Source organism: Bufo bufo, chromosome 4 (assembly GCF_905171765.1).
Source record: "Bufo bufo chromosome 4, aBufBuf1.1, whole genome shotgun sequence".
Lineage (NCBI taxonomy): Eukaryota > Metazoa > Chordata > Amphibia > Anura > Bufonidae > Bufo > Bufo bufo.
The window spans coordinates 15984189-16008840 of record NC_053392.1 but is presented as its reverse complement, the minus strand read 5'-3'; the positions used below and the strand labels follow the sequence as shown (position 1 = coordinate 16008840).

Sequence of the window (24652 nt, the reverse complement as noted above, 5' to 3'; positions counted from 1 at the left end):
CACCCAACACTGGAACAGGCCACTGTCAGATATTTTTAGGCCCCGGCACCCAGACAGAGGAGAGAGGTCCCATTGCAGAGATTCAGGCTTCATGTCATAGCAGAGAATCAGGCTTCATGTCATAGCAGAGAATCAGGCTTCATGTCACCCACCACTGGAACAGGCCATTGTCAGATATTTAGGCCCCGGCACCCAGACAGAGGAGAGAGGTCCCATAGCAGAGAATCAGGCTTCATGTCATAGCAGAGAATCAGGCTTCATGTCATAGCAGAGAATCAGGCTTCATGTCATAGCAGAGAATCAGGCTTCACGTCACCCACCACTGTAACAGGCCATTGTCAGATATTTAGGCCCCGACACCCAGACAGAGGAGAGAGGTCCCATTGCAGAGAATCAGGCTTCATGTCATAGCAGAGAATCAGGCTTCACGTCACCCACCATTGGAACAGGCCATTGTCAGATATTTAGGCCCCGGCACCCAGACAGAAGAGAGAGGTCCCATAGCAGAGAATCAGGCTTCATGTCATAGCAGAGAATCAGGCTTCATGTCATAGCAGAGAATCAGGCTTCATGTCACCCACCACTGGAACAGGCCACTGTCAGATATTTTTAGGCCCCGGCACCCAGACAGGAGAGAGGTCCCATAGCAGAGAATCAGGCTTCATGTCATAGCAGAGAATCAGGCTTCATGTCATAGCAGAGAATCAGGCTTCATGTCACCCACCACTGGAACAGGCCATTGTCAGATATTTTTAGGCCCCGGCACCCAGACAGAGGAGAGAGGTCCCATAGCAGAGATTCAGGCTTCATGTCATAGCAGAGAATCATGCTTCATGTCACCCAACACTGGAACAGGCCACTGTCAGATATTTTTAGGCCCCGGCACCCAGACAGAGGAGAGTGGTCCCATTGCAGAGATTCAGGCTTCATGTCATAGCAGAGAATCAGGCTTCATGTCATAGCAGAGAATCAGGCTTCATGTCACCCACCACTGGAACAGGCCATTGTCAGATATTTAGGCCCCGGCACCCAGACAGAGGAGAGAGGTCCCATAGCAGAGAATCAGGATTCATGTCATAGCAGAGAATCAGGCTTCATGTCATAGCAGAGAATCAGGCTTCATGTCATAGCAGAGAATCAGGCTTCATGTCATAGCAGAGAATCAGGCTTCATGTCATAGCAGAGAATCAGGCTTCACGTCACCCACCACTGGAACAGGCCATTGTCAGATATTTAGGCCCCGACACCCAGACAGAGGAGAGAGGTCCCATTGCAGAGAATCAGGCTTCATATCATAGCAGAGAATCAGGCTTCACGTCACCCACCATTGGAACAGGCCATTGTCAGATATTTAGGCCCCGGCACCCAGACAGAAGAGAGAGGTCCCATAGCAGAGAATCAGGCTTCATGTCATAGCAGAGAATCAGGCTTCATGTCACCCACCACTGGAACAGGCCACTGTCAGATATTTTTAGGCCCCGGCACCCAGACAGAGGAGAGAGGTCCCATAGCAGAGAATCAGGCTTCATGTCATAGCAGAGAATCATGCTTCATGTCACCCAACACTGGAACAGGCCACGGTCAGATATTTTTAGGCCCCGGCACCCAGACAGAGGAGAGGTTCATTCAACTTTGGGTTGCCCTGCAATATAATGGTAAAATGAAAATAAAAAGAGGATTGAATGAGAAAGTGCCCTGGAGTACAATAATATATGGTTTAGGGGAGGTATTTATAAATGTCTAATCTGCACAAGGGATGGACAGGTCTTGTGGGATCCATGCCTGGTTCATTTTTATGAACGTCAGCTTGTCCACAATGGCTGTAAGGCTGCGTTTGTCTGTAATCAGGTGGTGGTGCAGTTAGCTGTGGCGTGTTGACAAAACTTTTCCACATCTCTGCCATGCTAACCCTGCCCTCAGAGGAGCTGACCGTGACACAGCTGCGTTGGCGACCTCTTGCTCCTCCTCTGCCTTCGCCTTGGGCTTCCACTTGTTCCCCTGTGACATTTGGGAATGCTCTCAGTAGCGCGTCTACCAACGTGCGCTTGTACTCGCGCATCTTCCTATCACGCTCCAGTGCAGGAAGTAAGGTGGGCACATTGTCTTTGTACCGGGGATCCAGCAGGGTGGCAACCCAGTAGTCCGCACACGTTAAAATGTGGGCAACTGTCCTCTGTGGGAGGCGTATCGTCATCGTCCTGCGTTTCCCCCCAGCCACGCACCAGTGATGGACCCGAGCTGCGTTGGGTGCCACCCCGCTGTGAACATGCTTCATCCTCATCCTCCTCCACCTCCTCCTCATCCTCGTCCTCCTCGTCCTCCAGTAGTGGGCCCTGGCTGGCCACATTTGTACCTGGCCTCTGCTGTTGCAAAAAACCTCCCTCTGAGTCACTTCGAAGAGACTGGCCTGAAAGTGCTAAAAATGACCCCTCTTCCTCCTCCTCCTCCTCCTGGGCCACCTCCTCTTCCATCATCGCCCTAAGTGTTTTCTCAAGGAGACATAGAAGTGGTATTGTAACGTTGATAACGGCGTCATCGCCACTGGCCATGTTGGTGGAGTACTCGAAACAGCGCAACAGGGCACATAGGTCTCGCATGGAGGCCCAGTCATTGGTGGTGAAGTGGTGCTGTTCCGCAGTGTGACTGACCCGTGCGTGCTGCAGCTGAAACTCCACTATGGCCTGCTGCTGCTCGCACAGTCTGTCCAGCATGTGCAAGGTGGAGTTCCACCTGGTGGGCACGTCGCATATGAGGCGGTGAGCGGGAAGGCCGAAGTTATGCTGTAGCGCAGACAGGCGAGCAGCGGCAGGATGTGAACGCCGGAAGCACGAACAGACGGCCCGCACTTTATGCAGCAGCTCTGACATGTCGGGGTAGTTGTGAATGAACTTCTGCCCCATCAAATTCAGCACATGCGCCAGGCAAGGGATGTGCGTCAAACCGGCTAGTCCCAGAGCTGCAACGAGATTTCGCCCATTATCGCACACCACCAGGCCGGGCTTGAGGCTCACCGGCAGCAACCACTCGTCGGTCTGTTGTTCTATACCCCGCCAGAACTCCTGTGCGGTGTGGGGCCTGTCCCCCAAACATATGAGTTTCAGAATGGCCTGCTGACGTTTACCCCGGGCTGTGCTGAAGTTGGTGGTGAAGGTGTGTGGCTGACTGGATGAGCAGGTGGAAGAAGAGGAGGAGGAAGCCGAGTAGGAGGAGGAGGAGGCAACAGGAGGCAAAGAATGTTGCCCTGCGATCCTTGGCGGCGGAAGGACGTGCGCCAAACAGCTCTCCGCCTGGGGCCCAGCCGCCACCATTATGTGCCAGTAATAACAGCCCCCCATTATGTGCCAGTAATAACAGCCCCCCCATTATGTGCCAGTAATAACAGCCTCCCATTATGTGCCAGTAATACCAGCCCCCCATTATGTGCCAGTAATAGCAGCCCCCCCATTATGTTCTGGCATGGAGGCCTTCATTACTGTAACGGTCACGTCCACACACACACAGGGGGAAGGATAGTGACCACTGCACTCCACCCTCACCCCTGGCCCTGCCTACTTGCCTCACGAGTCCTGATGACAGGGGACAACTGGACGACAGTCCCTAACTTAGGATACGTGCAGGGAAGACAGACAAGACAAAATACGGAACATGAACGGACCGGGTCAGAACCAAGAGAGCTACGCAGTACAAAGGGTTAAGCAAAGAATGGTCAGGAGAAGCCGGGGTCAAATACCAGAAGAGTAGAGAAGTACAAGAGGAGTCCTAAGAGAGTAGTCAGGTGGGAGCCGAGGTCACAATACCAGGACGGATGCGCAGTACAGGAGGAGCAGGCAAAAGGATCGTCAGGGAACGGAATCAGGTGAGTATTCAGGAGTCCAACAAATAGCCAGGAACCTAGAAATTAACAGGCAACCTGTGGCTAGCAGGCTGCCTGTATTTATAGTGGGGAGTGAGGGTCATGTGACGTGGCCAGCGTCACATGACCGACAGACCAACCAGTTGAGCACTGAGTGATCAGCTCAGCGCTCTTGGCAGACTTAAGAGCAGGAAGCCACCCAGCAGTAAAGCCGCCCTGGGAATGAGGTCAAACACAGATCCTCATTCCCAAAGCTAAGCAACAGTTCTGCGGGCAATGGGGGACCGAGTGCACCTTCGGAACCCCGTTACAGTACCCCCCCTTTTACAAGGGACCACCGGACCCAAGACTTCAGGCGATGGCTTTTCAGGGTGTTCTAAATGAAATTTACGAAACAGTCTAGGAGCATGAACCTCCCTGGCAGGTACCCAAGATCTCTCTTCGGGTCCATACCCCTTCCAGTGAATCAGGTACTGCAAGGAGTTACGCACCTTCCTGACATCCACTATTTTAGACACGACATACTCGACAGCATCTTTAACAAGAACCGGCAGAGGTGAGGCTTTTGATGGTACTACCGGTTCAAAATATTTTTTAAGTAGAGATTTATGGAACACATTATGAATGTGGAATGACTCGGGCAGCTCCAACCTAAATGATACGGGGTTAATCACCTCCGTGATCTTATATGGTCCAATAAAACGAGGAGCAAATTTTCTAGAAGCTACCTTGAGAGATAGATTCTTGGAGGACAACCATACTTTATCCCCAACCTGAAAGTTCACCCCCCTTGAACGTCTCCTATCGGCCTTGAGTTTTTGAGAACTTTGAGCCTTTTCTAGGTTCGATTGAACCCGGGCCCAAACTGTGCACAGTTCAGAGGAGAGCCTATCCGCCTCAGGGTTAGAGGAGGAGACGGATGACCCAGAATGAAAACGGGGATGGAAACCATGGTTACAAAAGAAAGGTGAAACCCCAGCAGAAGAATTGACACGGTTATTCAAAGCAAATTCAGCCAATGGAAGAAATTTCACCCATAATTGCTGGTCATCAGCAATATACAACCTCAGGTATTGTTCCACAGACTGATTAAGGCGTTCAGTCTGCCCATTACTCTCAGGATGGTAGGCGGAAGAAAAAGACAACGAAATTTTACATCTTTGACAGAAGGCCCTCCAGAATTTGGACACAAACTGCACACCCCTGTCCGAAACAATATTTTCCGGGATTCCATGTAAACGAACAATCTCTCTCACAAAAATAGACGCCAGGGTTTTAGCATTCGGAAGTTTAGAAAAGGGAATGAAATGAACCATCTTGCTAAACCTATCGACCACTACACAAACCACAGTCTTACCCTTCGCCAGCGGTAGGTCAGTTATAAAGTCCATCGAGATATGGGACCAGGGTCTACTGGGAATGGGTAGGGGTCGTAGGTTACCAGCAGGGCGAGTCCTAGGTGTCTTAGACCTGGCACAAACCTCACAGGCTGACACGTAGGACTTGACATCCCTGGTCAGAGTGGGCCATTAATAAGATCTAGAAACCAGATCCTTAGTGCCCTCAACACCCGGATGTCCACAAAAGGCAGAATCGTGACACTCACCCAACAGCTGGAGACGAAATTGTACGGGAACAAACAACTTATCTGTTGGGGTGGATGCCGGTGCCAGATGTTGTTCAGACCTAATGCGAGCCGAGATATCCTGGGTTAGAGCCGCTAAGAAGATGTTTGCTGGTAGGATGGATTCAGGCGGCGTCTCAGTGGGTTGAAAGGCATGGAAGCTCCGAGATAATGCGTCTGCCTTCACATTTTTACTTCCCGGCCTGAACGTAATGGAGAAATCAAAACGGGTAAAAAACAGAGCCCATCGGGCTTGTCGGGGATTCAACCTCTTAGCAGACTCGAGAAACATTAGGTTTTTATGATCAGTGACAACCGTTACTCGATGCCTTGCCCCCTCCAAAAAATGTCTCCACTCCTCAAATGCCCATTTAATAGCCAGCAGCTCCCTATTCCCTATGTCGTAGTTTCTCTCCGTGGGCGAGAATTTCCTAGAGAAGAAGGCACACGGTCTCAGGTTAGTGAGGCTAGCAGGACCTTGTGAAAGGACTGCTCCTGCGCCGTCCTCGGACGCATCCACCTCCACAATAAAAGGTTTCTCCTGATCAGGCTGGATCAGAATTGGAGCGCTACTGAATGCCTTTTTTAATGTTTCAAATGAAGAAATGGCCTTGGTAGACCAATTCTCCAAATCCGCCCCTTTCTTAGTAAGGTCGGTCAATGGCTTAGCAATTACAGAAAAATTCATGATAAATTTACGGTAGTAATTAGCGAAACCCAAAAACCGTTGTAAAGCCTTTAAGGATGAAGGCCTTACCCATTCCTTAATTGCTAAAACCTTACCAGGATCCATCTTAAAGGCGTGAGGAGTCAAAACATGCCCTAGAAACAGTATCTCCTGTACACCAAAGACACATTTCTCTTGCTTAGCGGATAGCTGGTTCTCCCTCAACACCTCTAATACTTGTTTGACATGAGACACATGAGATTCGAAATCAGGAGAGAATATCAAAATGTCGTCAAGATAGACAATAATAAATTTACCTAAGAACTCCCTAAGAATATCGTTCATTAAGTTTTGGAACACAGCTGGGGCATTGCTGAGTCCAAAAGGCATCACCTGATATTCAAAGTGTCCTATCGGAGTATTGAACGCTGTCTTCCATTCGTCTCCCTCCTTGATTCGGATTAGATTGTATGCCCCTTTCAGGTCAATCTTGGAAAACCAGGTTGCCCCCAAAACCTGGTTAAATAAATCCGGAATCAATGGGAGAGAGTATCTATTTTGGACAGTGATCTTATTTAATCTCCGGTAATCAATACAAGGCCTAAGACCACCATCCTTCTTTTTAACAAAGAAAAACCCTGCTCCCATAGGAGAGACTGAAGGTCTAATATGCCCTTTAGCAAGGCTCTCCTTAATATAGTCTTCCATAGCCTTGCGTTCGGGCCCTGAAAGATTATAAATTCGACCTTTAGGAAATTCGGCACCCTCAATTAGCTCTATGGCGCAATCATAAGGTCTATGGGGGGGTAGAAACTCTGGAGTAAGGGACGAGAACACATCAGAATATTCCTTAATAACAGAGGGTAATGTATTAGACCTTACTGAAACCCCAGCCTGGACCACGGACAAGCATGAGTCACACTTAGGTCCCCATTTTACCAACTCTCCTTTGGACCAATCAATTGTGGGGTTATGTAAACGGAGCCAAGGCAACCCTAGTACCACCTCAACCGGTAGGTTCTTCAGGACTAGAAGAGAACATCTCTCAGAGTGGCACACAACCACGGACAGAGAAATTTCAGAGGTACATGAGCTCACCGTACCACCAATCAGGGGAGTAGCATCAATAGCCATGACATGGATAGGTGTAGGTAAAGCAAACATAGGAATACCCAATTTACTAGCAAACTCAAAGTCAATAAAGCTGGCCGCAGAACCGGAATCAATAAAGGCCTTACCCGGCCACTTATTAACCCCCAGAGAAATTGTTATGGGTACCAAAAGTTTACCTTTAGAAAAATCAGGGTGTACCTGGTCTTTAGGTTGTCTTGCCTTAGGAGACTTGTCAGAGAGGACCCTCTTAGGACACTTGTTGATCCAATGGCCAGGATCTCCACAGTAGAAGCACTCTCCGCGTCTGCGACGAAGATTACCCCGGGTCATTCCAACCTGCATGGGTCCCTCGGTGGAGACCTCAGTGTTGTCCCTGGAAAAGGCCTCTGGCTGGACCACCATCTGAGAACAGAACTGTCGTTCTTGTCGTCTCTCTCTAACTCGTCTGTCAAATAGGACAACTAGGGTCATCATCTCCTCTAAGGTCTCAGGAATTTGGTAATTGACTAATAGATCTTTTAAATTATCAGATAGACCAGACCTAAACTGACTCTTCAGGGCTGGTTCATTCCATCCTGAGGGGACACACCACCATCTGAATTGGGTGCAATACTCCTCCGCAGGGAGATGGCCCTGAACCAGTGCCCTAAGAGCCGTCTCGGCTACCAGGGCCCTGTCTGGTTCGTCATAGAGGGTACCCAGGGCCTGAAAAAACCCCTCCACAGAAGTTAGACAACTGGCCCCAGGAGGTAACGAAAATGCCCAGCCCTGGGGATCACCCTGTAGTAGAGAAATGATAATCCCCACGCGTTGGCTCTCGGGACCGGAGGACACGGGGCGCAAACGGAAGTAGAGTTTGCAATTCTCCTTAAAGGAGAGAAACCTCTTCCGGTCTCCAGAAAAGGGTTCTGGGAGCTTGATCTGGGGTTCAAAATGTGGACTGGAGGACAGAGGAGTGGAAGAACCTTGCCCCAACTCACAAGAACGGAGTCTCCCTCCTAGCTCCTGCACCACCTGTGTCAAGTTAGAGACATGGTCAGTCAGGGTTGTAAGAGGATTCATGATACAGTGGTTATTGGGCCTGTTAATCTGTAAAAGTCACGTCCACACACACAGGGGGAAGGATAGTGACCACTGCGCTCCACCCTCACCCCTGGCCCTGCCTACTTGCCTCACGAGTCCTGATGACAGGGGACAACTGGACGACAGTCCCTAACTTAGGATACGTGCAGGGAAGACAGACAAGACAAAATACGGAACATGAACGGACCGGGTCAGAACCAAGAGAGCTACGCAGTACAAAGGGTTAAGCAAAGAATGGTCAGGAGAAGCCGGGGTCAAATACCAGGAGAGTAGAGAAGTACAAGAGGAGTCCTAAGAGAGTAGTCAGGTGGGAGCCGAGGTCACAATACCAGGACGGATGCGCAGTACAGGAGGAGCAGGCAAAAGGATCGTCAGGGAACGGAATCAGGTGAGTATTCAGGAGTCCAACAAATAGCCAGGAACCTAGAAATTAACAGGCAACCTGTGGCTAGCAGGCTGCCTGTATTTATAGTGGGGAGTGAGGGTCATGTGACGTGGCCAGCGTCACATGACCGACAGACCAACCAGTTGAGCACCGAGTGATCAGCTCGGCGCTCAAGGCAGACTTAGGAGCAGGAAGCCACCCAGCAGTAAAGCCGCCCTGGGAATGAGGTTAAACACAGATCCTCATTCCCAAAGCTAAGCAACAGTTCTGCGGGCAATGGGGGACCGAGTGCTCCTTCAGAACCACGTTACATTTACGCAGTGTGCGCCTTATTGTCTGAGCTGAAACTTCAGTACCCACATCTGACAAATCTTTTTTCAGTTCCTCAGCAGTCACACGGGGACTTTTCTCCACTTTGCGCTTCAGGTAGCGCACAGCAGTCGAAGTCAGCATCTTCTTTCTGTCATGACCAGGTAGCGTTTCAACAGTGCCCTTTGCCTTGAATTTGCGAATGATGCTTCCTATGGTGTCTCTTGGTATGTTTAACATCTTTGCAATCTTCTTATAGCCATTGCCCTTCCTGTGAAGAGAAATCACCTCTTCTCTTGTCTCCCTGGACCATTCTCTTGACTTCACCATGTTTGTAAACACACCAGTAAATGTCTAGAAGGAGCTGAGTATCACAGTCCTTTTACATCTGCCTAATTGGTGCTTATTATGCTTGATTGCTGCTCCTTGACATCCACAGGTGTTTTCAATACCTGATCGAAAACACTTGAATGAACCTCTGTTCTTAAGAGTGGTAGTCTTTAAGGGGTTGAATAATTGTGTCAATGAAGAAATCACAAAAAAAACATTTAATACTGTATTACAAAAACAATTGATGTCATTTTAGTTGCATTTGGTTCTTTAAAAAGTCCTTGTAAGATTTCATTCTGAACACAATTGCAAATGTACACTAAATTCCCTAAAACCCTTTACAGCATTGGGGGTTGAATAATTTTGAACACAACTATATTTTAGGGATGTGCACACTTTAAACAGGAGATGTGGCGCGGAAAATTTAACTGTCCGCAGGGGACACGTCTACGGAAAAACGCACTGGATGTCACTGATATTTTAGGGATGCGCACACTTTAAACAGGAGATGTGGCGCGGATAATTTAACTGTCCGTAGCGGACAGCGTCTATGGAAAAAGTGCACTGGATGTCACAGATGTTTTAGGGATGCGCACAATTTACACATGAGATGTGGCGCGAATAATTTAACTGTCCGTAGCGGCCTATTAGACAGTATTTTGGGCAGGATGCGCTAAAAATATATATTGCTGCTGTCACACACAATAGTCCTTGAAAGGACTTTTGGGTCTCTGAAAAGTTTTTTGTATAAAAATCTTCCTATTACACTCCCTACACTGTCTGTCCCTTCCTATGCACAGCTCTCCCTATGACCTCATGCACACGACCTTTGTTTTAGTCCGCATCTGAACCACAGTTTTTGCGGCTTGGATGCGGACCCATTCACTTCAATGGGGTCGCAAAAGATGCGGACAGCACATTGTGTGCTGTGTAATGAAGTTAGGCGGCACAGCGTGCTGGTCAAGGGGTGCTTGGTTTGTGTGGACGTAATCCCAAAATCAGAAGAATGGAAGAAAACCGGCACTCCCAATAATCTTTGCTGGTGATAGATTTATTGGTCACTCATATTAGGGTGACGCACGTTTCGGCACTCACAGGTGCCTTTTTCAAACAAGAAGTGAGCAGCAGTATGATTGGCTGTCCGCATCCGTTGCTCCGTTCCGTGGTCCGCAAAAATAATATAACCTGTCCTGTACTTGTCCGTTTTGAGGACAAGAATAGGCAGTTATATCAATGGCTGTCTGTGCCATTCCGCAAATTGCAGAACGCACACGGACGCCATCCGTGTTTTGCGGATCCGGGATTTGCAGACCCCAAAACACACAAAGGTCGTGTGCATGAGGCCTAACACTGAGCAATTGAGCGCAGGTTGCGCTACAAACATATATTGCTGCTGTCACACACAATAGTCCTTACAAGGACATTTGGGTCTATGAAATGTTTTTGTTGAAAAATTAAATTTAATTACACTCCCTACACTGTCTGTCCCTTCCTACGCTCAGCTCTCCCTGACTTAGAATGAGCCGAACACGCGTCATTGGGTGCTATATAGCACCCGATGACATGTTCCGGCCAGCCAATCACTGTAATGCCAGTAACCAACATGGCTACTGGCATTACAGTGATGGCAGTACTTATCTGCACGTTTATTGGCTGCTTAGCAGCCGCGAAAAGTGCGGGGAGGAGATTCGAGCATGGCGCTCGAGCACATGTGGTACTTGGCCGAGTACCGCATTGTACCGAGCATAGCGTTGCTCGAGCCGAATTGGTATTCGGCCGAGCATGCTCGCTCAACACTATTTTCTTTCCCAAATCATAAACCATTTAAGCTTTTCTCTTCTGTTTTCCAAGATCCTCCTACATATGTGACCCAGAGCAACCTCTGTCTCACCTTGTTGACTTTGTTCTTCCATATGATCCTCTTCAATATGATATTAAATGTAAAAAGATTTTGTACTGTTTTTGTAGATCCAACATATTTTAAGATAAGTGATCCATTCTTTAAATTGAGCCAATTCACTATTGAATACTTAGTGATGAACTCTCCATTTTTATAGAAGAGGTCATTTCCAGCAATATCCTTCTGTTTTTCCAGGAACCAGTGAAGCTGGAAGAATGAAAGGAGGAAATGTGTCTGGTTATTTTCAAAAAATCATTCATATATGTGTAATGTCTACTGAAGAAGTACAAGGAGTCACCAACAAACTAAAGGGGAACTCTAGAGGGCTTGGCCTATCTCTTACATTGAGGGCATATCACTAGGATATGACACCTATTTCTGATAGCTGCAGGTCCCAGCCCTGGGCTTCCATTTGTTTCTATGATACTGCCAAAAATTTCTGTCAGCCCCATAGAAGTGAATGGAGCTTTGGTAGCACTTGAGAGGGGCACCTGCGACTCATTTATGCGGGACTTTAGAAAATAGTCGCACTTGGCTATTTTCGGCACTTCAATAGAAATGAATGGTGGAAGGAAATCTCCAGCACTTAGTGAGGAAATAAGTCATTACCCTTCAATCCCTGCTCAGAAAGACAAAGAGAGGCCTAGTCCTAGTCTACTGTTAGAGGGTAAATCCACACACCTTTTTCCTATCTCTACCGGAAAATATGAAGAAAAGGACTCACCGAATTCAAAAGTAAGTGAGAAAATAGAACCAGATGATTCTATTCCTAGATGCCACGGCAAATGCTCAGCGGAATGTTACAACCATTGTCCCAGCAAGACCACAGAGTCACAGTCCTAGCTAGACTTCCCGTTCCGGAACCTACTGTATTTTCAGGAGATGTACTGAAGTTCATAGAGTGGAAGGCAAGTTTTGAAATGATTATTGAGCACCATTGATTCAGTCTAGTTGACAAGTTATTCTACCTTCAGAGATATGTTGGTGGAAAAGCCAACAAAGTTCTTGAAGGTAATTTCTATAGAAAAGACGAAGAAGCCTACAACCAAGCTTGGGAAAAATTGAATGTAAGATATGGTCATCCTTTCTTAGTGCAAAGAGCCTTTAGAGAGAAACTGAATAACTGGCCTAAAATAGGTCCTAAAGAAAAGAACACTTCAGACTCCAAAAGTATGGTGACTTCATGCAAGCATGCAGCAATGCCATTCCACTTGTTCAAGGACTGGAAGTACTGAACGACTATCTAGAAAACCACAGGATGCTAACTAAGCTACCTGAAGAAGTGGCTTCCAGATGGAATCGCTATGTGACTAAACAGTTAGATCTTCCCAAGTTTTAAAAAGTTTTCTAAGTTTGTCAATGACGAAGCACGGATAGCATGTAATCCAGTAACATCATCTTACGTCTTAAAATCCTTAGAAGAAAGACCTGCAAGAGAGATAAGACGTGCAAGAGCAACTAGCTTTGCAACCAACACAGCAGCTAAAGGTCCAGATACCTACGAGAGCAAGTTCAAAGTCACTACTGGGATCAGTAGAGAGACAGAACCAACAAATCTTCAGACTACCTTTTAGTGTATGTTCTGTGGAGAGAACCAGTCCATACACAAGTGCCAACAATTAAAGAAGAAGTCCCCAGATGAAAAGAAAAAAATTGTACTGGATAACCAACTGTGTTTTGGATGTCTAAGAAAAGGCCATGTCACTAAAACCACATGCAGCGTTTGCAAAGGATGCCATCCTACACCACTACATGAAGAACGTCCAAAGAAAGATAAATCCTTAATACCTAAAGATACTGAGGAAGGAAAGAAAGTATCGGTATTCTCTTGCAGAGTGAGGGAAGGAGAAAGCAATGGCACATCAATGGTTGTACCAGTGTACATATTAAATCCTAAAAGGAGGAACAAGAAGGTATACGCCTATGCGCTACTGGATGCCCAGAGTGATGTCACCTTCATTGATCAAGAAATCTCCAAGAAATTACAAGTGGCTACAGAACCAGAGACGCTCAAACTCACCACAATGACGGGAAAAGATACATTAGTGAACAACGGGTCAAAGGACTGAGAGTTAGAGGACTTCATTCAAACTGCACATTTGATCTAACTCCAGCTTATACAAAAGACAATATACCTCTAGATCAAGATCGCATAACTACCTGTGAAACAGCCAATGAATGGGAGCACCTATCTGTCATATCTCATGAAAAGTCCCTGCTGAAGGAGTTTGCTGTTGGACTGTTGATAGGCTACAATTGTTTCGAAGCCTTGGTACCACGAAAGGTAATCACAGGAGGGAAGGGTGAACCCTACGCTGTTCAAACTGATCTAGGATGGGGTGTTGTTGGAGGAAAAAAGCAGATCGCAAACTCAAGACAGGTGACAGGATTGTATCATCGAATATCTGTCCAATAGTTACCAACTGTAAGTCCAACAAAAGTAATCAAGATCCTTGAATCTGACTTTGCAGGCATAAGTTCTAAAGGAAAGAGTGTATCCCAAGAAGATATAAAGTTTGTACACACTCTAGAAGAAAATATTCAGCAGAATCAACAAGGTCATCTTGAAATGCTCTTACCTTTTAGAGAACGACCTTGCCCTAGCAAGATTGAAATGTTTGAAGAAAAAAGATGGGAAGAGATACTAAATTCAAGCAGGATTATTTGAAATTCATGGAAGGCAGAGAAAGTTAATAATCAGCCTAAAGAAGGAGAAGTGTGGTACATCCCACATCAAGGTGTTTACCACTCAAACAAACCAGATAAGATTAGAGTAGTATTTAATTGCTCAGCAAAGTACAATGGTGTTGCATTGAATGATCATCTACTAAAAGGACCAGATCTTACAAACACTCTGCCTGGAGTACTCTGTAGATTCAGAAAATATCCCGTAGCGGTCATGTGTGATGTTGAAAAGATGTTCCACCAGTTTCATGTGAAAAATGAAGATAGAGACTTCCTGAGGTTTCTATGGTGGGAGGATGGAGGTACAGATATAGAGCCAGCAGAATACAGAATGATAGTACACTTGTTTGGAGCAGCATCATCTCCAGGTTGCGCCAATTATGGTATGAAGTACCTGGCCAATCAGAATGAAAAGGATTGCCTATCAGCAGCAAATTTTCTGAAGAAAAACTTTTATGTAGATGATGGTCTCATAAGTATAAAGTTTACAGAATCTGCAATCAAACTAGTGAAAAAAGCCAAGAGTTATGCGCAAGAGGAAACCTGCGCCTTCACAAATTCATCTCAAACAACAGAGAGGTACTGGAATCCATCAGTGACTCTGAATGTGCAGCAACAATGAAGAATGTAGATCTCAATTATGATCTTCCAAGTCAGAACGTACTTGGATTGGGATGGAATGTAGAGAACGACAAGTTCTTCTTTGAAGTATCTATTGAAGAGAAAGTTGCAACTAGACAAACAATTCTTTCCACAGTGGCTTCTATATTTGATCCATTGGGATTCTTGGCCCCAGTAATCCTCAGAGCAAAAGAAATACTGCAAGAATTATGCAGACAGAAATTGGGATGGGATGAGCCCATACCTGAAAATTTGAGGCCAAGGTGGGAGAGTTGGATAAGAGACTTGCAAAACTTGAGAGAGGTTCGGGTACCCAGATGTTTTGTACGTCATGATTTTAGAAAGTACAAGAAAATAGAACTTCACTTCATCACTTTTCAGATGCCAGTAGTTATGCTTATGGTCAGTGCTCCTACATCAGAGTGATAGGAGAAGAAAATATACACTGTGCCCTGGTTATAGGGAAGGCCAGAGTTGCACCTACCAGTATTTATACATTACCAAGACTTGACAAAAAAGGAAAACGTCTCCCTACTCCACTCAAGTTAGAACGTCCTATACAGAAGTTAGTTGTTCTACTTGAGAGTGATAAAAGACACTTGGAAGTTGAGAACCTGATGGAAAATACCTCAAATTCATGTTCAAGTCCTACTACTAAGAACATAGAATTATAGGTAATTTTGGTGGGAGTGTAGCTGGCCAGCTAAGACCTGTCCTAGGTTGCTAGTATAGGTTATGTGTGTATACAGCTAGACCTGCCAATAACCTTAATACAGTTCCTATGTTTATGTGTTAAAAAAGAAAGCAGAGTTATTTACTGTGACATCCTGTTTTTGATGTCATATAACTGTTATATTTTGTGTTCACAGAAGCAGAAAAAGATAATATGCCTTCAAGATTCATTTTATAGTGTAAGGTAAGCTCAGTGACACAGCAGAAACAACAGAAAGCATAGTGTTAATCTGTTGTTGCTGGGCAGAAGTGTAGACCAATCACAGCCAGCCTCTCACACAGCAAGAATTTTCACCAATCACAGCCAGCCTCACACACAGCCTGTCTGGGAATTCCCCTGCAGGAGTTGCTAGAATCATTACTCACCAGAGACAGGAGCTGAACAGACACACAGTTCCAGTCAGAGTCCAGTGTTATGGGAACAATAGGCCAAAATAGGTATTTAGAACAGTAATATAATGTTCAAATTGTTAGTATTGTGATTAGAACTGTATACTGAATCAGTTATATATGTGTTTTCTTACAGTTCCACCAAATACAAGTGCAGACTGCAAATTGCAAGCTACAATTGCAAACTACAAATTGCAAATTAAATTGCAAACTACAAAGTTTGCACCAGGGTTTCACTAAATGCAGTACTTATCCCTGTAAAACCTGTAAATATGTCCATGTCACCAAGTGCTTTCAAAATGCACAAAACAACAAAACATTTCAAATAAAACAACACATTAATTCCCAATACGACAGGTGTCATTTATATTATTAAGTGCACCAACTGTAATCTACTTTATGTAGGAAGTACTAGTAGAACATTTAAAACAAGATTACGGGAACATCTAAACTACATTACCAATCCATCTGCTACAGGTATATCCAATGCGGCCAACCATTTCATCAGAGATCATAACCGCAATTTAAATACTGTAGCTTCAGTACTTTCGCTTTTGAAAAAGTAACAGTCCCACATAGAGGAGGAAATATTAAGGCAAAGATCTTGGTACGTGAAGCTTATTGGATCTTTAGATTGGGCACCAGACATATGTCCGGACTCAATCTAAGGAAGGAGTGGATGTGCATTTATTAAAAATGTTTCTGTGATATCCGCATGCTAACATCTATAGTTAAAGCCATCACAGGACTTGTGACAAATTGGGAATGATATTTTATTTTTATTTTTCCTAATTTATGTGCTTTTTTTGTCTCCTGTCCTGTGATTTTTTCCTTTTTCCTTTTATTATTGTATTGCTTTTACTATGGGTTACAACCTGTTCACATGATGCAATTTTTTTAGGAGAATTATATATACCGCTAAAATTGTAAAAATAGAGGAAATATATCCCATATTTTTCTCCTTATCGAAAGGTGACCATATTTTGAAGCAATTTTAAATTTTTCAATGTAGTCATTGTATTTATTTTTAGAAAAAATATTTTTTCATTTTTACACATAGGGTTAACGGTGATTGCCTGAAACAGAGTTAATGCCCCACCCTGCTCTGTGGCTGGATCCCCTCCCCCGTCATACAGGTGAGGAGGTGTGTATATAAGCCCGGAGTTATGGTGGGGCATAGAGTTACGACTAAGACCAGTTGTTGGCAGAGCAAGTGTGCTGTGGGGTCCACTATATGTTATTGTATTTTAACCAATAAAGACGGAGCTTTGACATCCCCCTCTGAAGTGCTGGACTACCTTTTCTACCATTGCTGATTGGAGAACTTATCTGGTTCGGTCCGTGCACGGAAGTTTCGATATGCAGGGTGAGCTGAATTTGTTTTCTATTGTAGAAATATATCCACCGTTTAATGTTGAATGACAATATTGAACAGTTGAACCATCTTATGCATACCGCCATTTTGTGATATCTTTTCAACACATGTTATGTACATGAAGAAGGTATTTAAAGCATTTGGTGTGCTCTTTAAACCTACTGTTTCCATAGAACGGCGCCAGAGGAATTACATAGTAATAGACAGTCTGGTTGGACTAAAGGTCAGAGATATCAAAATTCTTCTAATGCCACAGCGCAAAAGACACTTCATAGTGCTGCGCCTGCCACAAATGAGGGCTAGCCGTGCACACGCTGTCTGTTGTCCTACACTTTGTAGGCTCTGTTCTAGAGATAGGTGTGGGCATGCTATTGGATGTTCCCCACCCCCCCACCCCCGTCACTGGATGTTTTCATCCGTGTGATGGGGAGATGCAGCGGTGGCCGTGCCGGCATCAGTAGCACCGCGGTAAATACACAAGTGAGGTAAATACAACCTCTGTGAGGGGCCTGGCCATATGGGGAGCATTATAGTTCATGGAAAACCCCTTTAAATCACTAGACAATGAAGAAGCCAGTGGGTTTTCATTATCCATATATGAGGCTCATCATTGATAGAGATTAGAAGCCAATGGAGCTGGACTTTTTCATGGACATGAGAAATTTAGAAGTTGGAATACTATACATACAGTGCCGGGTTTGGGGTGGCCCCAACGCTACACTGGGTTTCCCGGACACCATTTAGGTGTCACCACGTGTTGCTGCTGTTTGGAAGAGATAAAAAGGCGTTGTACACCCTGTGGGCATTCGCTCTGGTAGGCAGGTTAGCGGACACAGTATAGAGTCAACCACAAACTCTTTAACTTAAACAGTTCAGTGTTTATTCACACAGTAGGCAAAAGAAAATGATAGTTTGCAGTCTTGGTGTTCGTTCACAGCATGGAAAGTTCACAGAACAAAACATTCACCTTGTTAGCAGTTTTTCAACAGCGGTCCCCAGCAAGCTTTAGGGGCCTGTTTTCTAGCATGCGGCTCTCAGCCCTTTAGCACGGCACACATCTATAGATCCCAAAACACAGAGACTCCATAGCTTCACTGTGAGATGGAGGATAATCCACACCACCTGACAGTGCCGACTGCTTTAATAAGCCTCCCAAGACCCGGCCTGGAACGCGGGGAGTAGCCACCCACCCAGCACTTTGGCTACTCGAATCGGACTAGGGCTGCATTCTTTAAACTATGGGCGCATGCGCGCCTACTTGGCAAAATCAAGCATACACCTTTCAGTATAAAGTCTAGATAGGAACATTCAAAGTAGTAGCACATGCGGGTTGATGATCCTCAGACTTAGATGGTTCAAATTAAAGTCCCGACGCATGCGAACTTGATCACTAGAGCTTGGGAGAAAGCTTTAAGTACTTACGCATGCGCATATATATCTCTGAGGCAGAAAGGCAAAAAAATCGAAGTCCTGACGCATGCACCCTGGCGTACTGGAGCCCGGGAGAAAGTTCAAAGTATTTACCCATGCGCACCTACACCTCTCAAGTAGAGAGGCAAAAAAAAAGCCGAAGTCCTGACGCATGCGCACCTAACCACTGGAGCCCGTGAGAAAATTCTAAGTATTTACACATGCTCACTCGCGCCTCTTAGGTTGAGAGGCGAAAAATCCAAAGTGCTGGCGCATGCGCATTGAATAATTGTAGTAGAAAGAGACTAAGTATCGGACGCAAGCGTACGAGTAACAAAGTGATTAGCCTACAACCAGCCCATCGTAACTGAATAAACCGCACTGGATTGGCCCATTTGCAATTATATCAACATGAGCTAGAATCTCATAGGACATCAAAGGGTGAGAACCGCCCTATAGGTATAAAAGATCTTGCAAACGTAACACTCGTGTTGATAGTAGCTCCTTATCCCCCTGAAGAAGCCACACCTAGCGGTGAAACATGTCGGAGGAGCTGCATCTTTAGCCTTTTAAAAATGATGGCAGGGCAAATGAATGAATAACCACACGGCGATCTGCAGACGCCGTGTACATCTGTATATCATAGGGGCAGATTGAAGGATTAAGTGCGGGTGGTAGTTTCCGCTAAGAGTGCCTGAGCAGAGATCAGACACTTGGACAAACAGCACTCTAGGTAGGGTAACAATCGGATTGAGTGCAGTATAAGTCACAGAGTGCCTGGTGTCGGATGACATTACAGACACAAACTATCTGCACTCCATTGTCAGAGATATAAGTTATAATATCATCTGACCTACTGACAAGTAGTGATAGTATACCCTTAGCCCCAAACACTATATTGCCCTCCATATGTATTTTTAAAACTTCTTTATGTTTTTGTGGCAATGTTTGTGTTACAAAACTGTTATTTACCCTGTTAGTCTGAATGGATGAAGCACATGGTGAGAACAATGGATGGCGGCCATTTTAACTCACAGACACTGTTCTGACTTTTCAACACGGTGCCATCTCGCCGGTATTTGGTGCACAGAGACATCATTCAGTAGTTTGAAACTACCAAACAGGGGACACATTTATTAGTGACTATTTTCTGTATAATTTGTATATTTTCGGTGTAACTGGCATAAAACTGTATCTTCCAAACTACTGAACGGATCTGGGTGAATTTCGGATATGTGGTTCACCCAGATCCCCCGGTTCCGAGGATATACTTGTTATGGGGTTATTGCATGGTTTGGGGTTCCTGTGATATGTTTTATAAAACTGTATTTCTCTGCCTGTGATAATTATATTAGCCATTGTATTCAGTAATCTTATCACAGGCAGAGAGGAGGATTTTGTGTGGGAGTGTCTGTGTTTATTGTACGGATTGATTGGTTGTATTTCAAACCCCTGTGGGCAGTACTATGTTTGTGGATTGTAAATAAAAGAGGCTGTATGCCCCAGGACAGGCAGTCCTAGCTTGACCTTCAAATCGCAGCCTCGCCTTGTTTTGTGGGGGGGAAAGATTATCCTAGCTGTAAAATAGCTAGCGGGATTGTTCTACATTTACAGGATCCTTCTGGATATCGAGACGAAGCTGCTCCTCTCTCTCTCCCTAAACAGAGATCCAGACTATCCAAGCGGTCCAGCTTCCAGCTAGCCTGGGAGTAACCGTAACATTTGGATGGCAGCGGTGGGATTGTCCTGGATTTCCTAGGAGAGGTACTGAACGGATGGAGAGTAGGGATGAGCGAACCCGAACTGTATAGTTCGGGTTCGTACCGAATTTTGGGGTGTCCGTGACACGGACCCGAACCCGAACATTTTCGTAAAAGTCCGGGTTCGGGTTCGGTGTTCGGCGCTTTCTTGGCGCTTTTTGAAAGGCTGCAAAGCAGCCAATCAACAAGCGTCATACTACTTGCCCCAAGAGGCCATCACAGCCTTGCCTACTATTGGCATGGCTGTGATTGGCTAGTGCAGCATGTGACCCAGCCTCTATATAAGCTTGGGTCACGTAGCGCTGCACGTCACTCTGATGATTGAAGCATAGGGAGAGGTTGCTGCTGCGACGTTAGGGCGAGATTAGGCAGATTAACTCCTCCAAAAGACTTCATTCTGTGATCGATCTCCAGCTGTGGATCATTGAAGTGCTAATATCGAATTGCTCACTTTTTTTAGGCTGCCCAGAGCGTTTTTATATCACTTTTTTCTGGGGTGATCTGCGGCCATTTTGTGGCTTGTGGTGCGCCAGCACAAGCTACCACCAAGTGCATTTAACCATCAATAGTGTGGTTATTTTTTGGCCATATACTACATCAGCTGCAGGCTGAGCCTGTGTCACCCAAGTGCATTTAACCATCAACAGTGTGGTTATTTTTTGGCCATATACTACATCTGGGGCAAGTTGAGCCTGTCACACAGCGCCTAAAAAATAGACCTGACATTTATATTCCTCCAAATCTGTACTGTTTTAGCTGGTCAAGTTATTTGTAGTGACCGTAAAAGCACAGTTTTTGTTCTGGTTTGAAAAACTATTCCCAGATTTGCCATTCTCAAAATAAGTAGTTTCTGCTATATCAGGCCTACTTTAAATCTATCCCAAAAAGGATATCTTAGATTCAAGGTGCTGATAGTGTCATTCAGAAAAACTTAACACACACGCTACCGTGCAGATACAAGTCTAATTCTGTGATTAAACGTATACCTGTCACACAGCGCAAAAAAAAATAGGCCTCACATTTCTATTCAACCAAATCTGTACTGTTTTAGCTGGTCAAGTTATTTGTAGTGACCGTAAAAGCACAGTTTTTGTTCTGGGTTGAAAAACTATTCCAAAATTTGCCATTTTCAAAATTGTGGTGAACGGGAACAATGAGGAAAACATCTAATAAGGGACGCGGACGCGGACGTGGACATGGTCGTGGTGGTGTTAGTGAACCCTCTGGTGCTGGGAGAGGACGTGGCCGTTCTGCCACAGCCACACGTCCTAGTGAACCAACTACCTCAGGTCCCAGTAGCCAGCAGAATTTACAGCGATATTTGGTGGGGCCCAATGCCGTTCTAAGGATGGTAAGGCCTGAGCAGGTACAGGCATTAGTCAATTGGGTGGCCGACAGTGGATCCAGCACGTTCACATTATCTCCCACCCAGTCTTCTGCAGAAAGCGCACAGATGGCGCATGAAAACCAAGCCCATCAGTCTGTCACATCACCCCCATGCATATCAGGGAAACTGTCTGAGCCTCAAGTTATGCAGCAGTCTCTTATGCTGTTTGAAGACTCTGCTGCCAGGGTTTCCCAAGGGCATCCACCTAGCCCTTCCCCAGGGGTGGAAGAGATAGAATGCACTAACGCACAACCACTTATGTTTCCTGATGATGAGGACATGGGAATACCACCTCAGCACGTCTCTGATGATGACGAAACAGAGGTGCCAACTGCTGCGTCTTTATGCAGTGTGCAGACTGAACAGGAGGTCAGGGATCAAGACTGGGTGGAAGACGATGCAGGGGACGATGAGGTCCTAGACCCCCACATGGAATGAAGGTCGTGCCACTGACTTTCACAGTTAGGAGGAAGAGGCAGTGGTGAGACCGAGCCAACAGCGTAGCAAAAGAGGGAGCAGTGGGCAAAATCAGAACACCCGCCGCCAAGAGACTCCGCCTGCTACTGACCGCCGCCATCTGGGACCGAGCACCCCAAAGGCAGCTTCAAGGAGTTCCCTGGCATGGCACTTCTTCACACAATGTGCTGACGACAAGACCCGAGTGGTTTGCATGCTGTGCCATCAGAGCCTGAAGCGAGGCATTAACGTTCTGAACCTTAGCACAACCTGCATGACCAGGCACCTGCATGCAAAGCATGAACTGCAGTGGAGTAAACACCTTAAAAACAAAGAAGTCACTCAGGCTTCCCCTGCTACCTCTTCTGCTGCTGCCGCCTCGGCCTCTTCTGCTGCTGCCGCCGCCTCGGCCTCTTACTCCGCCTCTGGAGGAACGTTGGCACCTGCCGCACAGCAAACATGGGATGTACCACCAACACCACCACCTGCGTCACCAAGCATCTCAACCATGTCACACGGCAGCGTTCAGCTCTCCATCTCACAAACATTTGAGAGAAAGCGTAAATTCCCACCTAGCCACCCTCGATCCCTGGCCCTGAATGCCAGCATTTCTAAACTACTGGCCTATGAAATGCTGTCATTTAGGCTGGTGGACACACACAGCTTCAAACAGCTCATGTCGCTTGCTGTCCCACAGTATGTTGTTCCCAGCCGCCACTACTTCTCCAAGAGAGCCGTGCCTTCCCTGCACAACCAAGTGTCCGATAAAATCGAGTGTGCACTGCGCAACGCCATCTGTGGCAAGGTCCACCTAACCACAGATACGTGGACCAGTAATCACGGCCAGGGACGCTATATCTCCCTAACTGCACACTGGGTAAATGTAGTGGCGGCTGGGCCCCAGGCGGAGAGCTGTTTGGCGCACGTCCTTCCGCCGCCAAGGATCGCAGGGCAACATTCTTTGCCTCCTGTCTCCTCCTCCTCCTACTCAGCTTCCTCCTCCTCTTCTTCCACCTGCTCATCCAGTCAGCCACACACCTTCACCACCAACTTCAGCACAGCCCGGGGTAAACGTCAGCAGGCCGTTCTGAAACTCATATGTTTGGGGGCCAGGTCCCACACCGCACAGGGGTTGTGGCGGGGTATAGAACAACAGACCGACGAGTGGTTGCTGGCGGTGAGCCTCAAGCCTGGCCTGGTGGTGTGCGATAATGGGCGAAATCTCGTTGCAGCTCTGGGACTAGCCGGTTTGACGCACATCCCTTGCCTGGCGCATGTGCTGAATTTGGTGGTGCAGAAGTTCATTCGCAACTACCCCGACATGTCAGAGCTGCTGCATAAAGTGCGGGCCGTCTGTTCGCGCTTCCGGCGTTCACACCCTGCTGCTGCACGCCTGTCTGCGCTACAGCGTAACTTCGGCCTTCCCGCTCACCGCCTCATATGCGATGTGCCCACCAGGTGGAACTCCACCTTGCACATGCTGGACAGACTGTGCGAGCAGCAGCAGGCCATAGTGGATTTTCAGCTGCTGCACGCACGGGTCAGTCGCACTGCGGAACAGCACCACTTCACCACCAATGACTGGGCCTCCATGCGAGACCTGTGTGCCCTGTTGCGCTGTTTCGAGTACTCCACCAACATGGCCAGTGGCGATGACGCCGTTATCAGCGTTACAATACCACTTCTATGTCTCCTTGAGAAAACACTTAGGGCGATGATGGAAGAGGAGGTGGCCCAGGAGGAAGATGAGGAAGAGGGGTCATTTTTAGCACTTTCAGGCCAGTCTCTTCGAAGTGACTCAGAGGGAGGTTTTTTGCAACAGCAGAGGCCAGGTACAAATGTGGCCAGACAGGGCCCACTACTGGAGGACGAGGAGGACGAGGATGACGAGGAGGTGGAGGAGGATGAGGATGAAGCATGTTCACAGCGGGGTGGCACCCAAAGCAGCTCGGGCCCATCACTGGTGCGTGGCTGGGGGGAAACACAGGACGATGACGATACGCCTCCCACAGAGGACAGCTTGTCCTTATGTCTGGGCAGCCTGGCACACATGAGCGACTACATGCTGCAGTGCCTGTGCGACGACAGCAGAGTTGCCCACATTTTAACGTGTGCGGACTACTGGGTTGCCACCCTGCTGGATCCCCGGTACAAAGACAATGTGCCCACATTACTTCCTACACTGGCGCGTGATAGGAAGATTCGCGAGTACAAGCGCACGTTGGTAGACGCGCTACTGAGAGCATTCCCAAATGTCACAGGGGAACCAGTGGAAGCCCAAGGCAGAGGAGGAGCAAGAGGTCGCCAACGCAGCTGTGTCACGGCCAGCTCCTCTGAGGGCAAGGTTAGCATGGCAGAGATATGGAAAAGTTTTGTCACCACGCCACAGCTAACTGCACCACCACCTGATACGGAACGTGTTAGCAGGAGGCAACATTTCACTAACATGGTGGAACAGTACCTGTGCACACCCCTCCACGTACTGACTGATGGTTCGGCCCCATTCAACTTCTGGGTCTCCAAATTGTCCACGTGGCCAGAGCTAGCCTTTTATGCCTTGGAGGTGCTGGCC

At 46.8% G+C, this 24652-nt stretch overlaps 1 protein-coding gene across 1 annotated transcript in view; it reads right to left on the bottom strand.

Annotated features, from left to right (window-relative positions):
• LOC120997743 (vomeronasal type-2 receptor 26-like) overlaps window positions 1-24652 on the bottom strand; it is a 69629-nt gene that overhangs the window by 30305 nt on the left and 14672 nt on the right. The window contains exon 3 of the mRNA XM_040428009.1: window positions 11256-11471. Coding sequence (XP_040283943.1) covers window positions 11256-11471 — 216 coding nt within the window. The remainder of the gene's footprint in view (window positions 1-11255; window positions 11472-24652) is intronic.